This window comes from Spea bombifrons, chromosome 4 (assembly GCF_027358695.1).
Source record: "Spea bombifrons isolate aSpeBom1 chromosome 4, aSpeBom1.2.pri, whole genome shotgun sequence".
In the NCBI taxonomy this organism is placed as follows: Eukaryota; Metazoa; Chordata; class Amphibia; order Anura; family Pelobatidae; genus Spea; species Spea bombifrons.
This window is the reverse complement of record NC_071090.1, coordinates 60596056-60620954: the sequence shown is the minus strand read 5'-3', so window position 1 is coordinate 60620954 and position 24899 is coordinate 60596056. Positions and strand designations below refer to the sequence as shown.

Below are 24899 nucleotides of genomic sequence, written 5' to 3'. Positions count from 1 at the left end.
ATGTAATAGTGGTGGTAACATAATGTTCTGTTACACTCTAATTTGTTTTATCACCTTATAATAATTTAAATCCATGGCTGCACAGAGGCGGGTGCAAGGGGTGCACTACGTCCAGGAACCTTGAGGGCTGGTCCTGGGAGCACCTGCTGCCCAGTGAGCAGGACTGGCTAGGGAGGTCCCCGATCTAACTGGTCCAACGTTAAGGGAACTTCAAACCTCTGCTGTTGTGTTCCCTAGCACTATCCACTGGCAATGAGTGCCTTGATATGATGTCATGTCCTGGCGGTTTGTGTCTTGAAGATTCTTAATCAGATGGCTTATGATTCTCAGAGAACACTTTAAAACTTGCAATGACAACACTATTCAATCTTTTGTTGGTAGAAAAATAAGTGACTTGCGATAATGCATGATGGGAATAAAATAAATGAGCAATTAAGCTCACAAGTGCCATCTTGTGGAAATAAATATTATAGACACAGAAAACGTGAATGCAAACACAGACAGACCTCACACTTTAGGAGAAGAATAAAGAAGCATAGAAAGAAGTAGAGGAGAAAGATAAGGGGGTAGGTGATAGTTAGAAAGGGGGGATAGGTGATGGGGTGAAAGAGGAGTAGGTGATGAATATGATGGATGGGGAGTGTATATGTGTATGGACAGATGTATCTAAGGGGTGCCGTTTAATTTATTATTGAACTGTATATATTGAATGTATACAGCTAGTTATGCTTTGGCATTAATGTATTATCTAATTCTATATACTTTATATATATATATATATATATATATATAAATATATATATATATATATATATATATATATATATATATATATATATATATATATATATATATATATATATATATATATATATACGGCTAGTGACGCTTTGTATTAATTTATTATATAACTGTATATATTGGGCATATACAGCTAGTACACTTTGGTATTAATGTATTACATAATTGTATGTATTGAGTTTATATGGCTAGTAATGCTTTGACATTAATGTATATAATACATTAATGTATTATATAACTGTATAATACATTAATGTATCATATACATTAATGTATTAATGTGTATTATACATTAATGTACTATAGAGTTATATAATACATTCATGTATTATATAACTGTATATATTGAGTGTTGCACTGATATGCTGTTTGGGCACAAAGATGGCACTGTGGCAAGTGGGTAACATTTTACTTGGCGAAGACAAGGGGCCCAAAGAGGTAGAATAGTTGCCGTAGACAATGGATATGGATAAAAGAGTTATATTTGTTAAGGAGAGCGCCAAAAAAAAACTGTTAAAATCAACTTGCTGAAGGGCTTTCCAGGGTTACCTGGTAAGGTGCACGGAGCCACCCGATCTGAAGAAGCAGTCTGGAGGACGGTGAGAGAGATCGACAGGCAGCTCACCTGGGGCCCGGATCCATGGAGGAATGCGATGCGGGGGAGCTGATGACTATAAGTGGGAAGCTCGGTTATGGGACTTTGAGAGATTCCAGAAGAGGTACAGCTGGAATGGAGAGCCCTGATTCGGCTAGATCCTGCCCACCCCAGAACAGCGCTTCAGGGAGCTGGTTAAGCTTCAGCTTCGCTTGATGAGGTGGCAGCCCACCGAGGAGGAAGTAGCTGAACTGAAGCGGTTGGTGGCGAATGAACTTGAGCTCGGGGACCTATACCAAGCATTGTATTGGGCTGCAGGCCAGCAGGAATCAAAGTAAGAAAGTCACTATTCTCCGGAAGGTGGGGACTTTGGCATCCCTGGCTTAGATTGGGTGGCTTTTGTAGAAGAAGAAGACTTTGGTAGCTCAGAGAGCTATAGATTCTGGGACCTGTACAGAGACCGTGTGGAAATGCTGCCCCTTTTCCAGGATTTCACCCTGACAGCTGACCTAGAAGGACTAGTCTACAGGGAATGGTACATGGAGATGGACTACTTCTGTTTGCTGGAAGGCGGCGTCCCCATGACACTGGCTGAACCGCTGGCCTCTGCCCTGCACCTGCAACAGCCACAGGGATCCTGGGAGATGTGGCAGCCGGCCCATCTCCCCAGTGCCAGCTCACTATTTCGAGAGCAGAGTTACGGCCCCTCTCTACCAGCACTGGGGGACATGTATCCCATACAGGTGGATGAGACTGTGGGCGTCACCTGTAGTCCCCAGAAATGCTGGGCAGATGGCTCAGATCCTCAACCCTGAATTGAAGGGACCCCTGCCATCCTGTTATCTCCCCAGCGACTGAGAAGATTCAAGAGAGAAGGTGCAGTATTTTTCTGCAGAGGCAGAGGTTTGGCGGGTGAGTACTGTTCTTGGAAGGGCAGATTGTTTGGGGCACCAGTTTTGGGAGGGCATTGATGGGCCAAGTGACCTGACTATGGAGTCTACCCATTTGGGGTCTCCTCCTGGGTCAGTCCGATTCTGAAGGGGGAGAAATGTGACGGAACCTTCCGTCATTGGGGCTTTTGGAGGGGACTGACGGCTAGTCTCCTGCCTGCTGACAATGGGCCCTGACATTAGAATGGGTTCTGTTCTTGGGGAAGTGAGTACAGGGGGCCCCCCTTTTTACTGATTTCCCCTGTTACATGTTTTACCACATTTCCAACTCAGAGACTCAGAACTATAAATGCCAGCTGGACATCCTGGTGTAAGAAGAAGGCTGATTATCTGTGTTGTGAATAAATGTGTATTAATTTGTTAGGTGCTAGGTGTTAGTACTTTCCTGCCATTCACTATCTTTTGTAATGTCAGGATATATGTGTGTTTTGATTAACTTGTACCCCTTACTGCTGTGTATATAATTACCAAATACACAGCCGGCAGCTGTTAATCCCGTTCGTCATATAGGAAGGTATAGTCAAGGCCACTAGTGGGTTGAGGCACCTTCAGACATGAATGTGTGAAAGAACTCCAGAACTAGCTTGGCAATGAGTAGAACAGGGATTGAGTATAAATTATCTGTCTGTTTGGAGATTAAATTATGCGACAGAAGGCTTCTTAAGTCTCCAGGCCAAATTCAGAGAGATCCCAAGTATGCTCATACTGAATATTTGTTTCATTTTGAGTCTGTTTGATACTTTAGCTTTGTGTATATGTAATTATTTGTCGCATTGTCCATAGTTACATGTTCTGTGTAAAAATAGTAAATTGAAAACTTTCATAATTACATTGATGCATTTATGCATTGGCTACTGAGGCTTTCTTTTAAAACCATATTCTTACATGTATATTATGACCTCAGCATTAAGTGCCAATTTTACATGGATGTAATATTGTGTAAATGTGCAGTTTTTATTCTATTGGTAACTAGGATGTGCGATGACCTGCATAAGCAGAGGCCTTTGCCTAAGGCATTATTGGTGAAACATGTCTGAGTTCCTAAGCACAATTGATACAGACATAAACATTTGAAGTCACAAATATTTATTTTGCTCTAGTACAAATTTTGATAAATTAGCTTAAACAATAGCAACAACTAAATGGATTCCGCACCAGAATTACATCTTATGCAACTATGTACAGTATGTTTTCTTCATCCATCATTTAAAAGTACCTAATTAAATATGTGTGAAAATTCATAAAGAATCAAACACTATTGGTATAAAGTGGGTTTAGTATGCACCATTGCTTTTTTTTATAATATGTTAATAAACTTAAATATTCAAAGCTAGTATAGAAATTTAGATATGAATTCAGAGGCCTCCAGAGTTATAAACCTTTTCACAACAGAGGACATTTTGTGCCATCCAAAATAAATAAAAGAAACATAAATAAACCTGGGGCTCGCATTATATCACTATGATGACAATGTAAGAGGGGCAGCTACTTTCCTAGGGTCTACAAAGACTCAAATATGTATCCATGTTGTACTACTCTCTTAAATATTGTCTTTTGTGTATAAATATGGTTTCAAAATAAAAGCCTGGATTCTCTTGAAAACCCCAGTTTATAAATTTGTATGGGTATGCTAAACGAGGGAGGGTGAAATCCCAGTAGCAAAAAGGCAGAAAAATACATTGGTCTGTAAGTGTACTTAACAATAAAAAAGCCTTGATCCTTAAAGTTTTTTTTAAAAAGCAGAATAGCTGCTATATTGAGGATTGAAAACATTTGGTTGTTCATTGGCTCTCTTGCATATTATGGAAGTTCATTTATTAACTATATCTCAATCATTTGTAGTTTTCACTTAATTATTTTTTTGTTACTTTCTGAACAAAAAGCTATTGCCCATGTCCCTCCAAATAAAATAATTTTATATCTTGTCTTGTGAAAGATTTCTTGTATCACACAGGACCATAAAATTATGACCCGTAAGGTGGGGTTCGTAAGGCACATCTGGGAAATCAGTAAATTTTATAAATACATCAAAATTTTGTTTCACTTGGTATCTGAAAATAAGAGAAACATTGATTATTAGTCATCAAAACACAGCAATGTCATAAAAATGTATTCATTTTTGTTTGATTTCCTCAATAATATGAAAATCCAGAGTAGACTGGATATCTAAGTAGTATAGAAAATAGTAACTTCCATTTTGACAATATAAAAGAAATAAGAGGTGGCCTATAGAAAAAAGAGAAATATACACAATGCAGCAAGAGTATTAACAGGGCACAAAAATCAGTGAAAACAAAATACCAAAGTAACCCAGCGCAAAGTGACACTCCAAATACGTAAAAACACCCAAATGTGCTTAGGCTATAATAAAGTTTGCACTTACAGAAAATGTATCATATGGAGCTTATTTGTGAGTGAAACCATCACTATTTACTTTCTATAGTCTTTCCATACTGTTTTACACTATATACATTTTCTATGTTTTAGCATCTTCATAGGTTGATCGGAGAACGGTATTTTTTATTTTACTTTTGGAGCTAGGTCTGAACGCTTCAAATGGATGGGGCAAATGTGAGACTTTTACTGAGAACTCTTAATTCAAGATGGTTTAAATAGACATTGTTTTATTTGATCAAGTAATGCAAGGGTTAATATTTTTTGCATATTCAATTGGGGTGTGTATTGTAGAACAGTATTTTTTATTATTTTACTTCTTTCTTTAAGTGCAAAATGTATTATAATCTAAGCACATTTAGGTGTTTTTTTACATATTTAGAGTATTGCTTTGCACAGAGGTACTTAGGTATTTTACTTAAATTTGAACGCGGGTATAACTCTATTTATGTGGATCTATTTAAACTCAGACATTCCAAATCAACTAGCTATTTAAAAAAATCTACTCACAGTATGTTCCCTGCTCCTTAGGTTTCCATTTGTGCATCCATTATTATAAGTGTGACAGTTTTTTTCCTGTCATCAGAAACACTTGGTTAGACACATACATCAGGAAACAACAAATTTGTATTTAACACGCATGAAACACAAGCATTTACTGATAACACATTTACCTGTGCTGTGATTTGACCAGAATATTCACTGCCTTTTGCTGCTAGTGCAAAGAGCATAGCATCATGGACTGTGAGAAACAATATGGAGGTTTGAATTTCATCATCGAAAAATCCGCAGTTCTTCAGTTTATCCAGAAGGTCATCTGTGTATTGCAAATGCAGGAGATTTCATTATACTGTAGCTTCATATAGTGGTGTTTACATTTAGTATATATATATATATATATATATATATATATATATATATATATATATATATATATATATATATATAATATATATACTAAATATAATGTTCATGCATATAAAAAAAAAATACATGAAAAACAAAATCTCTCAAAAAATCTGTAAATAATAATGAAACCAACAATGTTAGATTTAGTAGTCTAAGTACTTTGTTTTTTGGAATATTTTAAAAACTATATTTAAATATTCAAACACTAGTAGCTATGCGCTGAATCCAGTAACAGGTTACACTAAACATCTTACTGCTTTAGCCTAATACCCTAGAGGTTAATTATAGTTGCTTTTATGGATCTTTGGAGAACAAAATGTATTATGCAACTGTATGATACATCATATTATTGACAAAACAAAAGCTAGTCATGACTATGATTTTAGATCATAAGTTAAAAGTGACTTACTGTCTATATTAGCAATGTAAACATCAACTTCAATCTTAATGAATTCCTTTAATATCTGGAAAAAAATGATTAGCAATTATTGTATTATAATTTATTAATGCTTGCAATTTCACATATTTTAAAAATGTTATCACAGTTTTTGTTTCTGGTCTGAAATCATTACTATCTCCACCAAACTCTACAGACTTAAAGTTACACAGGAGTCCAGGTTCAGTGAAAGACAATGTTTCTACATTAGGTCTTTTCTAACCTGTTGCCTGTTTTTAGGGTAGGGCCTGTAGGACCTTGCACCTGCTTCACCAAACAAATATATTTGCCGCCAAAAGCATTGAAAAATACTGCACACATATATTTACTTGTACTTCCCATTGTCACTGAATGAAAACTGCATTAGGATCCTACTGTTATCCCGAGAATAAAATTTTCACACCCTTTCTGTACCCTGTGTACATGTATTTCCTCTTCTAGTATCAGAGCCCGTCTAAATTCTAATGCTTTGTCTGTAAAGTTATTATAATAAATATCTAAGAATGCAGCAGCAAGATGGCACAGTTTTTATATAGCACAAAATAGAGCACAAATAAATAAATTGTAATTTACAATAGGATAGATATCCCTTCCCTTTATGCTACAACATTCTCAGGCGAGGGCTGGCGCCCTCTGGGGCATGTAAGGCCAAGTGCCTTTCAAACTCACACTTTAAACACAGGCAATCAATAACACACTTACATATGCTTACTCTAACACCCACACTCACTGTCACACAAAGTTACATATCTACTTCTCGAGGACCCTGAGCACCCTGAACATGGTGTGAGATACCACATTACTACCTCTTTCACTTAACATTGTATTTCATGACCCTCTTGAGCCTGTCCCCTGCCCCTGTATATTCCTACACTTTGATGAAAGCGGCGGGTGGGCAAAATGCACAAAACATTAATTGCTCTTTGTGGTATGTTAAGCAATGGAATCTCAACAGATCTTTCAGGTCGTTCTTTCTTTTCTTTCTTAGCAACAACCAGTGTCTGGTTTTGTGTATTCCTAGTTAAAAAAAAAAGAATCAATATTTTCTTGATTCAAAATTCTGCCTGGGAAGGGTTTGTATGTTCAACAGAACTAGCAGGGGCATACCTAGAGTATTTGGCACCTGGGGCGGACCCTGTATGTGGCACCCCACCCCCCCAACACTTTAAAACTGCATAGCTTCTATGGGTATATACTGGCGCAGACATTGAAGGTGGTTCAGCATTACTGTTATCGTTATATACTGAGGCAGACATTGACGGTGGTACAGCATTACACCTATCACTATATACTGAGGCCGACATTGACGGGGTACAGCATAACACCTAACACTATATACTGAGGCAGACATTGACGGTGGTACAGCATAATCCCTATCACTATACATTGAGCCAGACACTGATAATATGGCAGCATAACTCATATCACTATATACTAACCCAAACATTGATGTGGTGTAGGCCTACCACTTCATGCACTGAAATGAAAATTCTGGACTGAAACCGAAAATCCAGCATTTACCTGTCCGAAACCAAATATGACAGCCACCATAACAAAAATCTCACATGTTTATTTAAAGTAGGTAACACAGCAAAATAGCACAAAAACAATATTATAATATTATATATATATATATATATATATGATTGTTAACCGCAATCATACTCCTATCATGCCCAGGCATACCCAGATTCCAGCATGTACTAGCTGACTTGGCATGATAGGAGTGTGATTGCTGTTAGCAATGATAATATATATATATATATATATATATATATATTGTTATTATTATTGTTCACATGTGAACTCAGCACTGGAGGCATAGAATCAGACATACAAATCCCGTATTTGCAGGTATACAATAATAATGTATGGAAACATAGCAAGAGATAAAACTACAGGCATAGATCACAGGTTGCACAACGCACAGCCAGCACATACACATAGGATTTACCATCTTTGTCCCCAAACAGCCCAGCATGAGTCAACTTCGTCCCCAAACAGCCCGGCCTGTGCCATCTTTGTCCCATAAACACCCTGCCTGTGTCATCTTGGTCCCCAAGGCTCAAACATCCTACTTGTGCCATTTTTGCCTTTCCACAAATCAATTTTACATCTATCATACACACAAACACCTTAACAGTCACTCACTAATTCACACTTTCATTCACATAATTAATTCACACAATCATTTATTCTCTCTCATTCACACAAATTTACACATTCATTAATGCATTCTCACCACCTCATTAATTATCTCCCATATTCAGACAATTCAATATTATACCCCTCATCACTATCTCCCCCCTCCCCCTCACTATCTACCCTCCCTCCCTACTATCTACCCTCCCTCCCTCCCTACTATCTACCCTCCCTCCCTCCCTACTATCTACCCTCCCTCCATCCCTACTATCTACCCCCTCCCTACTATCTACCCCCTCCCTCCCTCCCTACTATCTACCCCTCCCTCCCTACTATCTACCCCCCTCTCCTCCCTCCCATCTACCCCCCTCTCCTCCCTCCCATCTACCCCCCCTCTCCTCCCTCCCTCCCCACTATCTACCCCCCTCTCCCCCTTTGTAGTTAAAGGTTTTTGTACTTACCTTCCTGCTCTGCCGCTGCTTCACTGCTGAGCGCGGCGCTCAGCATGACATGCCCGAACCGCGACAGAGTTAAAGGCCTCGCGAAGGAGACTGAGGGGCGCTGATCGGTTGCTAGGCGCCCCTCTCTCTCCTCCGTGTACAAAAAAAAGTGACGAGGCTGCCGGGGATCCGGGACATGTGTCATCTGGGGGGGGGATCCGTGGCACCCACCTGACGAGCGGCACCCGGGGCGGACCGCCCCCCCCGCCCCCTGCTAGGTACGCTACTGAGAACTAGGAATTGTGTTTCTAATGCTGCATTTTGCATGGCAGCTACAGTATAGGTACAAAACAGACTATGATGCCAAATGCATTAAAGTGCCAGGGCTGCCTCCTCATCCTGAAAAACACCTTTAAGGAGAAGGGTTGGCTTCTCTAAAAAAAAAAAAAAAAACTACCTTGCAACCAAATATCTACCAACACAAAAACGAATGCAAAGTAGAAGTAATGTTGCCAAATGAATGATATGATACCAAATGCTGTGTAGGTGTCAGTCTTTGTTTAGATATATGCCCCATAGTGTTTACTTACCGTTTTTAAACTTTTCATTCCAGTCACATCAATAAAAGAAACTGCTCCAAAATCAAGAATTAAACTGTGGATATCAACTTTGGGCACAACAATATCACTTGGCAGATCTGAGTTCCAGTCTATTTGAAATGGAAGATCGTCCTTTTTAATGGAGTTGTAAAGTTCATCTATTTTGTTATTATCCAATTCATCCTCAGACTCTACATATTCGTACGATGTACAAATAATGCCATTCTGTATGACAAAGTTTTGAAAAAAAAGATATTAGGATGAAATATTTTGAACATAAAACATGATGCATTTTCTCAGGTAGATATTTACAGATTAATGTTACCCTTTCTCTACAAGGAAAGAGAGTGGTGTCCGGAATGATACAACTACCTAAACTAAGAAAAATACATTTTGCATATTATCATACCTCCCAAGTTTTCCTCTTCAGAAGGACCAATACTTCTTTTTGTACCCAAATCCATCCAGACTATTATAGTCTATTATAATGCTTTACATTTCTAAAACTTACAATATTTTCTATATCAACTGAAAAGTTCAACCCTTCTAAGGCAATCAGATTTCTCCTTGGATCAAGAAGCTCTAAAATATTAATGTTATTCTATTTATAGCCCTAAAGTTTCTTGGTTACAATAGACTCAATGAAAAAAAAAACATGGTCCACGTGTATGACTTTATTCCCTTATCAAATAGTCTACTACTGGCACATAAGTCTGGTTCTCAGGACTCCCCCAGTAGCTATAACTAAACTATCTCACAACCTAATAGCACAGGATAGGCTCCCAGGTAGATAGTTCACCCTTGTGCTATTTTACCTGGTCTCTAAATCTAACATTAATGAATATTCATTGAGAAACTTCTCTGTCCATGGAAGCTTTTATTGACTTACCGCAGTGCCTTGAAGGACGCCTTTCTTCAATAACTTTTGGATTTTTTTCAGAGCCTTATTACGCTTACGCAACACTCTTAGTGGATTAAACCCAACCTTAAAAAAAGGTATATGCGTGAAATTAACTAGGGAAATCCATATCATACAGCTATTCAAATACTGGTAGGAGGATACTTACAGCAGCTGTTAGTTTATCTTTAAAGTACCCTGCATTAGCAAAGAATATAGGAGATGGACATCTAAATATTTTCACTCCCTTTGGTTCAAAAGCCTATCAACAGAAGAAAATTATTATACAAAATACACTATTCTTTTTATATATGATTTGTGTGGTTTTAGGACTAATACTTACATCCACATAGTCTTTTCTGTTTCTGTAAATATCAGTCCATCCAATATTAGCAATGAGAGTACATTTTGGGCTGAAAAATAAAGGATTACATTGCATCTGCAAGCGGTTTGTGAGAATACTTAGTTATATATAGATAATTATATAACATATTTTAATATGATTCGAAACCCAAACATTAACGGCAGGAGCAGAACATGGCATAATCTCTCTTTGAAATCAACACTGTATACAATATCTGGATGTAAGAAACTGGAACATGGATTGTGTGTAATTTTGTAAAATTGCTTAAAAGGCTGCCATTTTTCTACTTCATCCCTCCAAAGTGGAAAAAAATAAATAAATCAATAAAATCCAATGGGATTCGCAAATCTATTAAAAGAGCATGAGAGTTTGGTGCTAAATCCATTAACAAGCCAGGCAACAATGGCCACCTAGTGAAATGAGTAATGTGTGTCCAATCAGGAAATCTAGAGAATAAATACAGAGTATGAAGGAGATGCATACTATTTGAGAATCTGATGAATCATTGGCAAGATTTGAAACTAATCCCACAAAGGCCCCTGGCTACATTAGTTCAATGTAACAGCTTCACTTAACTAACATGGGAGGAGATATAGTAGCACTATCTGACATTTATTGAATGCATTTCTCAATGAGTTTCAACAGCCGAACAGTTTTTTTTTTTTTTTTTTTTTTTTTACAAGATTCTAGAATAAATAGAAAAGACATGGTCATCTGACATCCTATACTAGTCAGTTATCATAAAACCTGGGTGTAACAATACTTTATTATTTTGACATATAGGATCTAGTTTAAATCAGCAATCATCACTGTCATTAAATCAGTGTTCCTTGAACACTGCAAATGAACACAGTCCAAGTGAACACTTTATTGGGTGAAAGGCAAACAATTAAATGGGACTTGGGTTTATGCAGTTTACTGATGCACTTTTATGAGACTGTAAAATCATGTCCTACTGTAACAGGTTTGTTTCACTTATGCTGGAAAAATACAACATATTCATTGCCTTGTCAGTGTGCATTGTGTATTGCACATTGTGCATTGTGTAACAGAGACGTGACACCGCACATAATGTTGGCAGATCTAAATGCTAAACAGACATGAAGTAGCCAATTAGATTAAATATTCTCAGTGTCTTTTCTAAGTCATCCCTAACGGTGCACGTCTCCTCTTGAGAACATAAGTAGTTCTGTCATTAGGACTGCAGAATTATAAAAAAAATAGACTGATTGTACTGCTTATGAGGAGATATCATAAAAATACTGTTTTGTTGAAGGTACTAGACCAGTTCAAAGAAAAAATCTCATGGGATAGGGTAAGCAGATGTACACTACATTAGGGGCATTCCCTGGGTTGAGGCTTCTGCCTCCAGTTTCTATTTCTCCCCAGAATTGTACCCAAAAACTCTCTTAAATCAAAAGGTAGACATACTTCTTTAAATGGTATACAATATACCTTCCACTGTAAACATTATATGAACCATTACCAGATAAATTATGTAATAAAATATTACACTTAAATCATATATAAATGATACCGAAAAAACCAAATCTCTAAGATTTAATCCTAGATGCCCATTGTTTGGTTGAGTAATGTCAGCAGATCAAAATTATAGTAATTCCACATCTTTGAGATGGACAGAGGCAATTACATAACATAAAATTGCATTAAAATGTCTCTAGAGTTTGTTTTTTTTAATCTAGCCAGTATACGCTGGGCTATATAGAAAAACCAAACATGTTTATAATATTTGCTTTTGGCATCTTTCAGGCTTTAGATGACTCAGATTACTCACAACTGTGTACGAAACACCACAGTTAAAAGCTCAAATCCAACTCCAGCTGCCAGACCAAGATCCAGCCCAAGAATTACTGCAGAAGCAAAGGTCACCAGCCACACTAACTGCGAAAGACACATAAAGTATGTATTGCATAAAATCTACAAATATCATAGGTAATATGTATATGTAATAGCATAAATCTATTTTGGAGATTTGGAGATTTCTATACACCTTTTTTAGTCTGCAGTCTTGCAATTAAACATTTTGGAACACAAGATTGACAATTATTTTTAAATCTTGAAATGTTGTCACCTATTCTACATTATATATTTTTATCAAAATTGATACATGTGCTTCCCCTTTATAGGAGTTATGAAAGGAAACCTCTCAAGCAGACAGCATACTGACATACACTCCAGCTGCATGCACATTATGAGTTTGGAAACAAAGGAAGCTTGTTTTCATTTACTTTTCATTACGCCACGTTGGTCTCATAAATAGAACAATAAAATAATTGGCATGAGCAAAACCTGTGTTTTTATTGTGTGTATATTGTAGCTGGCATCTGAGGGGACTAAATGCCACATGAAACTTTGTTTCCATAAATTGTTTGTACAAAACAAAGCCTAGCGAAGGAAATTTCCAGTTACTCGTCCTTGGGCATAATTTGGCTGCTCTCCTGGATGCATAAGCGGAATGTGGTGATCGTGAATTTTGATTACTTCTTATGAAAACTTGGTGAACGATCTTTGACAATTTTTGTCTCTAAGACGGGCTACCTCTATATAAATAATTCATATATATATATATATATAAAATGTACTTACGCAATCATATTTATCCTTCCGCCACAAAATTGGTATTTCATTAAACTGCATGAGCATTCCTTTTAAATTAATGAGAACTAAAGCGCCAAGTACAGACTAAAGGAAAGAAGGAAAAAGGGAAAAATAGTTTTTAATCTGATTTTGTTCCCCAGCTAAATATATTAGACACATATATACAAAACTTTTCTCCTTGAGCATAAATATGTATTGAATAATGTAGCTTAACATAAACAAAAACCTGGTTTTATCTAATTTTGTTCCAATAAACTTTCTTTATCTGCAGACTTGGAGGCCGCTGTTGTCAGGCGTGATATTTCAGGTGATTTTTCCTGCTCAGGCACCACACTGAGATGATTCTTTATGACAGTGCTAATGAAGTCCACCCCTCTAGACTTTCATTAGTCAGCGTGCCAATGTCTGAGTGATTAAGACTGAGCCATTCTGTAACAGCTGACTAAAAACATTGTGCAGCTGTCTGAAAACATTATATTATGCAAAAACTAGAAATATGTTTTTTTAAAACACAGCATAACTATTTCAAACATATTTTTTCCGATAACAGAAAAAAAATTGGTATAAGTTCCACTTTATGTACTCGAAAACAGATTACATTTTAGCACCTATATAGCAGCTATAGATTGGTTCCCTTTATATTTTAATTTAGAAAAATTTAGGATGTTTTCAGACCATAATTATTTTATATGGAATAGCAGCTTATTGCAAAATATTAACATAATTCCTACTACATTAAGTAAAAATGGTAAACACAACCACATGCTGGATGTAAAATCAGTACCTTTGGTAAAGTTTTTAGAAGAAATCCAATGGCTAAGGTGACAATCATGACAATTAGAGCGGACAGCACCCCAGCAATCTGTAATAATAAAGGGCAGGAAAATAAAAGAATATTGTGATATCTGGTGATAAACAGAATACTATTACATCTGTAAACTTAACGTTTGTTCTAGCTTAGCAAAGCTCTTGGCACGCAATGTTCTTCTTAGAAACATAGAATTTGGTGGTAGATAACCATTCTGCCCATTAAGTCTGCCCAATTTTACCTCTGTAAGGGCTAAAACCTTAATCTATCCTTAGTGTCATCTTAAATTCAGGATAGTCGTATGTCTACCCCATGCATGTTTTTTGGCCATTTACTTTAAACTCAACTAAGAAGACTCATGTAAGTCTAAAGACCAAGATGGAGAAGAAGAAGATACCCCTGATCTACTGGGGCATGTAACTAGTAATTTCAGGTAGAAAGTGTCATTTATATCTAAAATGCAAAACAATGTAAAAAATCTCTGATATCCAAGAAATATAAAACGTTGCATTTTGATTTTGTCACACTACCTGAGATTTGCCTCCTGTACTTTCCTGAACAGCAGACCTAGATAGGGATGTGCTAACTGCAAATCCCCGAAAACAGCCACAGAATATGTTTCCAATTCCAAATGCTATCAGTTCCTGCAAGAGATAAAAACGAGCAGTTCTATGTGTTCAATCCATCTCTGCTGTGTAGCTATTTACTAATGATATCATTTAATAACGTATAAAGTAAAACTGGAGCATTTGGTTATAAAATCCAGTCTAGAATACTTGTACTTCATATAGCAGCAAATAAGACTCTAATCTTAAAACATGCAAACAAAGAGTAGGTTATGTTGACACTAAGAGGTGAAAAATAAAAGCTTCTTCATTCCGATTGGTCTATCTTACCCAGCCATCTGGCATACATCTGGTGTTTGTAGGTCATATCCCGTGCAAAGAATAGTACATAACCTCAGCCATATTTACAACGTTTACAACACATATTCTAAGATTAGCTTAATGTCAATCATATGAAGTGGCTATTTGTGCCCTTTCTTAACTGCAAAAAACTTCCCTGACTTTAGCCATTCATACAAATACACCTAGCAAGGAAAGGGCTACTGAACACCCTCTACCAGGTAATTTACAGCGAAACTATAACGTACAAGGATAGTATGTTATTTACCTGGTTTCCATTTATGAGATAATCATGCTTGATTGAGTATACTTTAGCAACAGAAAATCCAACTGCAAATGCAACAATTCCAATAGCAAATCCATCAGCTACACATTCTTGGAAAACTGAAACACTTGGTACTATAGGAGGCTGATATCTGAGAGTTGGAAAAGGTACATGAAACAGAAATAATCAAAGGCTGTGAAATTAACCTCTTGAGGGATTTTTTGACGGTAAGGAGAGTGTCCAATAAGCCAAGGAAGGGTATTCCAGAGAATGAGGGCATTCCTTGAGAAGTCTTGTTGTAAGAATGGATGAGGAGTATAAATCAGACCACAGGGCAAGGGAAGATCATCAGATGAGACAGACAGGGTAGGAGTGTATTTGGAGTTGTAAGTAAAAGAGGTGCTATGAAGAGCTTTCATAGTGGCTCCTAAAGCATACAGACAAATAGTAAAGAAATTGACAGTAGTATTAGAACAGCTAATAGATAAGGAAGATAAGTATAATAACAACATTTATGGCGGATTGTAATGGTGCAAGATGTGTATGAAGGAGAACTGATTGGACAGGATTACAGTATTCAAGAAACATTATACATAGTTTGTTTGTCCCTTCCCTATAATTTTTCTAGCAGGTCTTGACTTTACTTTCATATCTTCTGCACGTTACAATCCATATATATGGCTAATGATGAATTATGACCATACATAGGAACTTTCCAGCTTTGGCCTGGAAGCTCCAGGAATCAGAGATGATTGATGGGCAGCTTCTTTTCTCCGATTACTCCATGCTGCTTTTCAAGTATATTGAGACTAGCTAGCCCTACCTTCTCAATGCATCCCCACCAACTCCCACCATCTATAAGGAGCAGATGAGGTAGAGATCCCATAGAAATATTTACTATAAAACATGCAACAGTGTGGACTGCATCAACGAACCCTCATTTTTAACATTTAAAATGTTATACAAGAATTATATGAGCAATTCACAAACAAATAATTATCAAAAGCCATACACTTACCCGCTTTCTAGAACACCAATGATCTGTACATTATATCTTGAATTGAAATCAAATGCATATGATACCCCTGTTGCAATTATTGTCTGTGAAAAATGAACAGCGTTTACATGTTGTCAGATTAGTAGAATATATTATATTTTGGATTTAAAGCCCAAAATCTTATACACAGTGTATATGTGAACTGTAAGAACATATCTAAAGTGCAGATTGACATCTGTGTGTGTAGTTTTTTTTTAAATGGACCTGAATCAAAAGTGACAGAATTTTAAGTTAATGGCAGGCCTTTCCAAATATAGTCTATTGAGCCTTCAGACTTTTTTAGAAGATTATTTGCATTGTCTATGATTTTTAAACTGAAATGAAATATGTCTCATCAATAATATGCCTTAATTCACTGAGATGTTTTACATTTGCGGATGACGCATTGATCTGTGAATATACGTTCTCTTATTTGGTAGTAAATTCCTTACCATTATAAGTTCTATAGGGATCGGCACTGGTATTTTTGCCTTATATCTATCATTAACTTCTTTGACAATGAAAACCACAGCCATGATGATGATAGATGTAACAAGGTCAGCAATGTTTGTGCCGGTAATCTTTTTAAAGATGTCTTCTAAAGTCTGTTAAAAAGAAAAAACACAAACACATTCTTTTAACATTAAATATTGAATGAAATGTAGCTTGGTGAAATCAAAATGAATTTTTTATTCAGTCTTATGTTGCGGTGCCCATAGAAAGTGTACTTTGTAAGTCAAAGTACCATGCTCCAAAAAAGGGAATTTAGTTTCACAAACTAGAGGTATGTGTATCCCAGTGGATACATAACACAATGTTACTCTTATTACTTATTATTTGTTTTAGTGAAGCTACATGCACTTTATTACTTTCTAACCATTAGGTTACATTGAGAACTGTTTTGTTGGATTGAACTGTATTCACATGAAATGGCACAACACAACAGTAATGACCCTTAAAAAATGGGTATGTAAAATATCCTAATATTTTTACTATATATGTTCTAGTACTGAACAGTCCTCCTTAGCTCACCAAATTCAAAATTTCAAAATCTGCTGAATGCTTCCTGAAGGGTAGGAATTTTGCACCCAATCTACCGGAAGAGTAATTTATCAAATATCTCCAGTGTCTGGTTGTCTTCTTATTTTCTTCACATTTTCTAAACCCAGGCCTGGAATTAGGTCTGGGAACATGAGTGGCATTTTGGCTGGCCAGGCATGGATTAAGTTATGAGACATTGTGAGAGGGTAGGTTTATTCTACCTTATTTGAGGAGTTCCACAGGCTGGAGACAGAGTGTTACCTTCAATGTTTGCTGCCATCATAATCCTCCCACCCATAATTTGAGTTGGTAGATTGGGTTCTGAAGCTGGTATGCAGAAGTTAAGCAGGGGCTACCTGCCTTAGCTTGTTATATATATTTTTGTGTTGTTAGCATCTGAGTTATGTTCTCTATGGGTGTACAAAGATCAGATAGGTTGGCGGAGTTGCTGAGGGTGGGTACTGAAAGAAAGGCTTCAATAATACCCATCCACCTGGTGGTGAAGTGTTGCATCTGATGGGGCAATGCGGTATTGAGGTGTTTAAAGGTCCCCTTAGGTGGGTTTTCTGGAGTGGTTAAAGTGATTCAGACAAAAGAATAATGGGGTGTAACCTCTCGAAATTTGAGAGGCATCCTTTAAGTTGGTGAGGAGTGTTGGGTGCCATGGGAGTTACTACATTGTTTTATTGATCAGTGATTGAACTGCAGAAAAAGACAATATTGTCACAGTGTGTGTTAAATATTGGTAAATAAAGTGCAGCGGTCTTTTCACAATGTAAAGATTACTAATCTCCTGTGTTTTCACAGTGGGGACATATTTGCAGGATCTAAATTGCCTGGTCATGTAAGCATCTACCTTGATCAGATTTGTTGTATGATGGCATATATATAACAATAAATAATTCCTTCAAAATATTTTGTGGAACAGTTATAGCCTTCCTTCTTCATATTGAGGTTTGAGAATAAAGGTTGTGAACCAGCCAGCTGAATGAACCATCATATTATAATTGTAAAAAAAAGAAGGTTAGTGGTATTAGTAACTTCTAAAATTATAATTAATACAGACATATCTGTGTCAACAGTTCACATTTGGATTTTAATTAGCAGGATAGATTTTTAAACAAATCAGAAAATATTATCAAAAGCAGTAGTTATAACCACTAAAACAAAAAGATATATGTGTTTACTTACATAAAAAATTGCCAGTGGTCCACTGAAGTTCTTTATTTTAAGCCCAAGTATGAACTTTATTTGAGATACAAATACCTGAATGGCTGCAGCGGTAGTGAAGCCACTTATCAGAGGATCTGATAGATAAATCACTATAAAACCGACTTGCAGCAACCCTAAGGCCAGCTGAAAGAAACAAGATCTTTATTAGTACTTATAAGATACGTATAATTTCATTGTAATGCATGCACACATGCTTGTACCCATAGGACAATTTTAAAAAGTAAAAAACTATAGTGGTTGCTTTTGTAGTGTTGAGGATTGAACTGAAAATTCACATAAACAAGTTACACTACCATTAGACCAAATTTGCGTATTAAATTCTGTTTTATGGCTTCTGGGAAATTGGTATACGTTTCAATGCACACATAGAATTATCTTTCCCAGAATAACTATGAAGTCAAACACTAACCTGAAAAATTCCAGCCAGGACTGTAACAGAGGCGGCAACGATAACTCTTTGTTCAGCAATGGATAAACCATCTGTATGGTTTGCGTTGTTGTCCTGCGTATCACTGATAATTATTGTAGAATTGTTAGTAACAGGATCTGGTACTAATCTCAGCACAGCTGAGCCAATCATCAAACTCAGAACTGGAAAAGGGCCTGGAAAAATGGGTCAAGTTATAATAATTTTGATTGATGTAGGTAGGTAATAGTACAGTAAGTATGGCTAATTTTAAAATAGACAACTAATTGCAACAAATAAATCATCGATTTCTACCTTTCCATTGCATTGCTGAGCACAACATCTGTTTATTTTGCTCCTGCTATGACAGCACATAATCCCTGCTTACTAAATCACTGAATGTGCAGAATCCACCATACCCTTACTGCTACAGGTGAATGATTAAGGACAGTGGGTACCCCCCCAAAAAACTTCTGCTGGCAGATATGTACATGCCAAATCAGTACAGTTGACATTGCATTGGCTTTGATAAATAGGCACTATTGTTAAAAGTAGCTCACAAGTTTACTTTACACTGGTAACACTATGTGTTGCACATATGGGTATTAAATGATGTCCAGTACAAAGTACAAATTGACTGTTCCAGAACAGTTTTATTTTATTTATATTACCAAGCCATATAACATTGTTTTACATGTTTTATAGAAGGACAAAAGGGAAACAAAGACCAAAGCACAATATAGGACAAGAAAAATCATGTTTAAGATAGTTTTGGTTACAGCCAGGTATGGTTGGTAGCTCTTTACTCTATGCTACCGGCTTGTAGAGCTGTACTTCTAGAGCAGTGGTCCTAATCTTCCAAGTGGAATAGAATGTGATAATATTAAAATTACTAAAATTACTAAATCCTGCATTTTTGTATGCCTTGAAGACTGGGCTGGGAACTTCTGTTCTGGAAGCAGTGTGCTCAATCTAATAAGATTTAGTTTAAAAAAAAGCATACACAGAGATCAATAGGAAACAATGTCACATCATTTTTGCACACCTTAAATATATACATTGTAGTCATAATTGTTGTCATAATTTCTAAATGATCAAGTCTAAACTAATAAAACAAACATTAAGACAGTTTGGTATGAATAATGTACGTCACCATATTATTGCTGTATAGATATTATTGCCACATTTTACTTTTTTGAAAGGATCACCCTACCCTGCTATGGATAAAGGGATACTATCTATCAAATGTGCCATATTGACTGCCAGTCAGCACCAGTGAGGAATCTAGTGAGACCTCCATAATTGTTACATCCCTCTGTGTGTATATGTACAGTATCTGTGTAAGTGTATAGTGTTAGACTGGGAGTGTATATATATATATATATATATATATATATATAAATATATATATATATATAAATATATGTGTGTGTGTGTGTTTAAGTATATGGTGTGTATGTATGTGTAACTTTATGGTGTTAGTGCTACAGTACAGTAGGGTGTGCATGTTGGTGTATGGTGAGTGAGTTTGTGTGTTAGTATGTTCATGTATTTTAATGGGGTGAAGGAGTGCTGAAGAAAAACTACACTCACTGCCACTAACCCTAGGCTAACCCCTGAATGTTGACTTAAAATTACCATTCACTTTTGCTAAGTGTGTATGAACTTAAAGCATTTGTATGTTGTATTGAATACTGGTGAGTATGAATTTAGCATGCATCTGGTGTCTAGTTTTTGGACAGGTTGAAAAGCAATCTTCCGTTATGTTGCTATGGCTTTTATAACTTACCAACTGATATATGCTTTGATGTTCCAAGAAAAAAATACAATATTACAGGATAAAAAGCAGAATAGAGTCCATAAGCTGGAGAGACATTCACGAGTAAAGCAAATGCCAGGCCTAGAACATGAAATAAATAAATTAGTTTGACTTAGTATAGTCTAATATAATAGTTTAACACTTTGTCACTTTGTATCTAGAATATATATATATATATTTGCACACAATGTTTTATATACAACTTTTACAATTTAGACATAGTAAAAAAAAGAAGGTTTTAGAATAATCCTTGCAATAGTGGTAGCTTTTTGAAATTGTGGATTATGATATTTAATTAAAATAGTTAGTTTTGACATCTTTGACTTGCTTAACTTCTTTTTATTTGCTTTCCCCAGCTTTCCACCTAAGAATTTTATTTCAGACAGATCATGTGTTTTTTGCCTCTATTAAAACAAACAGTTTAGACAGGTCAATGAATCAAACCTTATATGCGTAAAATAATTAATACAGCTGAACCAATTACCTTGCAAAACAGCAACCATCCCAGTGCTGATTCCAGAAATCAAATCACTGAGAAGCCATTCCTTAAAGTTATACACAGGAAGCCATGATGCAATTGGTAGGAAAGAAAGGGCAATGCCCTTTGCCTTTTCAGTTGAGCACCTAAAAAGTGAATGGAAACTTTAATTTTTAAACACCACATTGTTCACATAGCACATTCAGATACTTTCAAAACAACATATTTGCTTTCTCCCCACTAACACCGCTTACATCAGCAATATCTCACCACAGCTGCCCAAGTCATCTTTTTTAAGTTTTAACAGACTTAGAGAACAAAGGGGAGCATATCAGGGCATTCAAACCACCTGCTATGGAGCAGAGTGGGGCAATTGCCCCAGGCGGCACTTTTGAAGAGGCGGTACTTTGCCGCCCCAAGAAATGCTTTTGGATGCCGCAGCCTGCACCAAGCTATTATTAGCTTGTCTGTGGACCTAATGCACGCTGTGCAGAGTGTCTTCTCCTTCGTGATTGGAGGTCAGCCAGGTTTATCCGTTTCCCCCCCTGCCTTCGTTCCTTAACCCCTTAATGGCCGATGATGGTTCAGGGCCGTCATGCAAAAACGATCTGTTAACGACCTTTGATGGTCCTGAACAGTCATTAAATTAAATAAGCTTAGAAGGTGATCAACCGACGTCAGTGTGCCGCGTCCCCCAAAGGAAGGCTCTGGGTAGCCGGAGCCCAGAAGTTCCCAGGTATGGGTTAAGGCAGCTTACAACATTGCACATTAACGCCCTCCCATATTCCTTTAGCTCACCTTTCCTAGTCCCTCTCCTGCATTACTTATAGTAGCCAGCTACTCCATCCCTACTAATGCCAATTTACTTTTGAACTATTGTGTAAAACAGCCTAACTCCCTCTGGATTGTAAGCTCATTTGAGCAGGGCCCTCCTCACCTGTTGTTTCTGTAAGTCAAATTGTTATGTTATATACTACTTGTTATGTCCTATCTACCCATTGTACAGTGCTCAGAATTTGATGGCGCTATATAAAACAATAAATAATAATAATAACAATGTCTGAAAAAAAGAAAGCATACCATGTATAAAACCATGTGGTCTGTTTTGCATACACCCCCCCCCCCTCCGATGTGATTCCCAGGAAAAATGTTAATGATCCACATGAAGACTGTTGTTTTAAAACAAGCAAATTAAATTAACCAGGCATTAAACAAGCAATCCAATCCATGCCAGATTTTAAAAAATTATCACATTTTAAATGTTCAATCACTTAAAGTGTGCAAAATATATAGTACAGTTATTTTACCAAAATCATTTTTTGTACCAGTATAAAATACAGTGTTAAAAATATACTTCTAAAAATGGATTGGCATACTCCTATAAATAAAGATTTCTTTCTATCTGTCTATCTATCTATCTATCTATCTATCTATCTATATTAAATAAAAAATGTTTACTTACCCAAAATACTGCTTGAGGTGATCCAAAGCGGTTTTATGATTTCTGGACACTTTTTCGTGATTTGCAGAAAATGCATTTTCTGAATATATAGGTCTGGCCACCATGTAATGAGTTCCTTTGTACTCAGTCATCGCTCTCAAATATTTGATGTGTGGAATTCTACTTGTTCTTCTTTAAGATATACTTTCAAGGTAGTAAGTGACTGAAATAAAGAAAACTTTATACTCATGATGGGAGGAAAATTAAATCAATGAAAGATGTATGACCATAATAGCTCCCAAAAGTCCAGGTTTTAAGGTATAATGTGTATTTTTTCCATTTGTATATTTAAAAATTACAGTTTTTCTAATTAATCTATTCATATTCTTACAATAACTATATATATTTAATTATTTATACTCGTTGAATATTTAGAGTTATATGTTTTCTGATCCTTACCTGTTTCTTGATAAACAGTTGGAGTGCAGCAAAACCCCTTGCCTTAAATGTTCTAAAAAAGAACATTGCCACCTTTTTAAGGAACATAGAATCATGTAAATATAGTTTATAATGCAGTGTAATGTAATAATTAACCTGTATTCACTTTACAAGAACATAAGGATTTGATATGTGACCTTGAACCATAAAAATCATAATCACCTGGAGTATTCATTCTTCTTTGACTTAATTGTGCAAAGAAAACAAAAAGAACTCTGACAAAAACCTATATAAAATAAAATCTATAGTATTTTAGAAGCTTATTTTCTTATACTTATGAAAATTATATTTAGATATACCGGTAATTGCGGATGCCCCATTGGTTATGTCAGTGGGAAAGCTACATTTTGCCTTATTGATAACTCAAAATATGAAGACAATATAGGATGGAAAGAGAAGTTCAAGAAAGGATGGATAATACAAAAAACTATGTACAAAAATAAAGTGAAAAATAGATATATAGAGTGAATATAAATAGCTGCCAGCACTTAACACTTAACCCCTATGTGACAGTAAAACAAACAAAAGATAAATAAAGTGCAGCGCTCCGTTTGTAATAACTCTAAATTAATAGTGTTATGCAGTTTTGTATTATGTACAATTGAACATGTCCGTCCTTACAAAATAACACCCATCGTGCATTAAAAAGAAAAAAAAAAAAAGAGAGAAAAACCACAGGTATACTTAGATTCAGATCACACATCACAGGTCATGTCTTCTATGAGACCCTCAGCAGGTTTACATGAAAAATAAAAGAAACATATCGATAATAGTATACAGAGCCGGCCTTAGGTGTTCCGGCGCCCTGTGCGAACTACTCCTCTGGCGCCCCCCCTCACTACCCCCCCTCTGCCCCTTCAAACTACCCCCCCTCTGCCCCTTCAAACTACCCCCCTGCCCCTTCAAACTATCCCCCTATGCCCCTTCAAACTACTCCCCTCTGCCCCTTCAAACTACCCCCCCTCTGCCCCTTCAAACTACTCCCCTCTCTGCCCCTTCAAACTACTCCCCTCTCTGCCCCTTCAAACTACCCCCCCTCTGCCCCTTCAAACTACCCCCCTCTGCCCCTTCAAACTACCGCCCCTCTGCCCCTTCAAACTACCCCCCCTCTGCCTCTTCCTTCAAACTATCCCCCCGCTCTCCCTACTTCTCCTTATCCTAACTTACCTTGAGGAGTCCTGCCGGCATTTCATGTTGAGCGCCGGCACCGCGACGGAGTCACAGAGAGTAAGGGGCGTCGAGCGGTTGCTGAGAACTTCACGAGCAACCGCTCGGCGCCCCTGCCCGGGACATAAATGAAAACATTGTTGGTTTTTTTTGTTGTTGGTTTTTTTAACTTTATTTAGCATCCTCCATGTTAAATAAAGTTAAAAAAAACTTTTATTAATAGTAAAAGTTAAAAAACGATATGCTTACGATAAAATGCTTACGATAAAAAACGATAAAAAACGATATGCTTGCAACAAGCAAACAGAGTTCCATGCTTTGCCTGCGTAGTTTGTGCTACTTCCAGGTGGGGAAATAAGGGGAAATAACAGTAAAGAGAGGGGGAGATCAGAAAGTAGGACAGATATAGAGATGGAGAAGGAACACCATAAATAATAATAAATGTAGTTTTTACTGCTGTAGTTTAAAACTAGGTAAGCTATATGGTCAGTACATATCAACACACTTTAGCAATAACAATTTCACAATACTACAAATTAAATACCAAAACAAACAAGATTCAGGTGTACAGCAGTCATTCCTATCCCCTTCGTGTTAGGATTGTGTTTTTTTTAATTTTTTTGTACCCTTCATGACAACAATGACTGCTTTAACA

At 36.6% G+C, this 24899-nt stretch overlaps 1 protein-coding gene across 1 annotated transcript; it reads right to left on the bottom strand.

Moving 5' to 3' along the window:
• Nucleotides 1–4164: 4164 nt before the first annotated feature.
• LOC128490305 (chloride anion exchanger-like) lies at nt 4165–23112 on the bottom strand. Its single transcript, XM_053462136.1, has 21 exons — nt 23039–23112; nt 22601–22802; nt 21145–21284; nt 20631–20741; nt 18845–19038; nt 18394–18558; nt 16614–16766; nt 16144–16226; nt 15129–15276; nt 14486–14599; nt 13932–14009; nt 13136–13231; nt 12324–12430; nt 10508–10577; nt 10334–10426; nt 10156–10251; nt 9258–9491; nt 6059–6113; nt 5415–5557; nt 5251–5316; nt 4165–4397 (listed from the first exon to the last, which is right to left on the bottom strand). The coding sequence occupies exons 2-21, from the start codon at nt 22729–22731 to the stop codon at nt 4374–4376; spliced, it is 2301 nt and encodes a 766-aa protein (XP_053318111.1). The 5' UTR covers nt 22732–22802; nt 23039–23112; the 3' UTR covers nt 4165–4373.
• Nucleotides 23113–24899: the final 1787 nt, after the last annotated feature.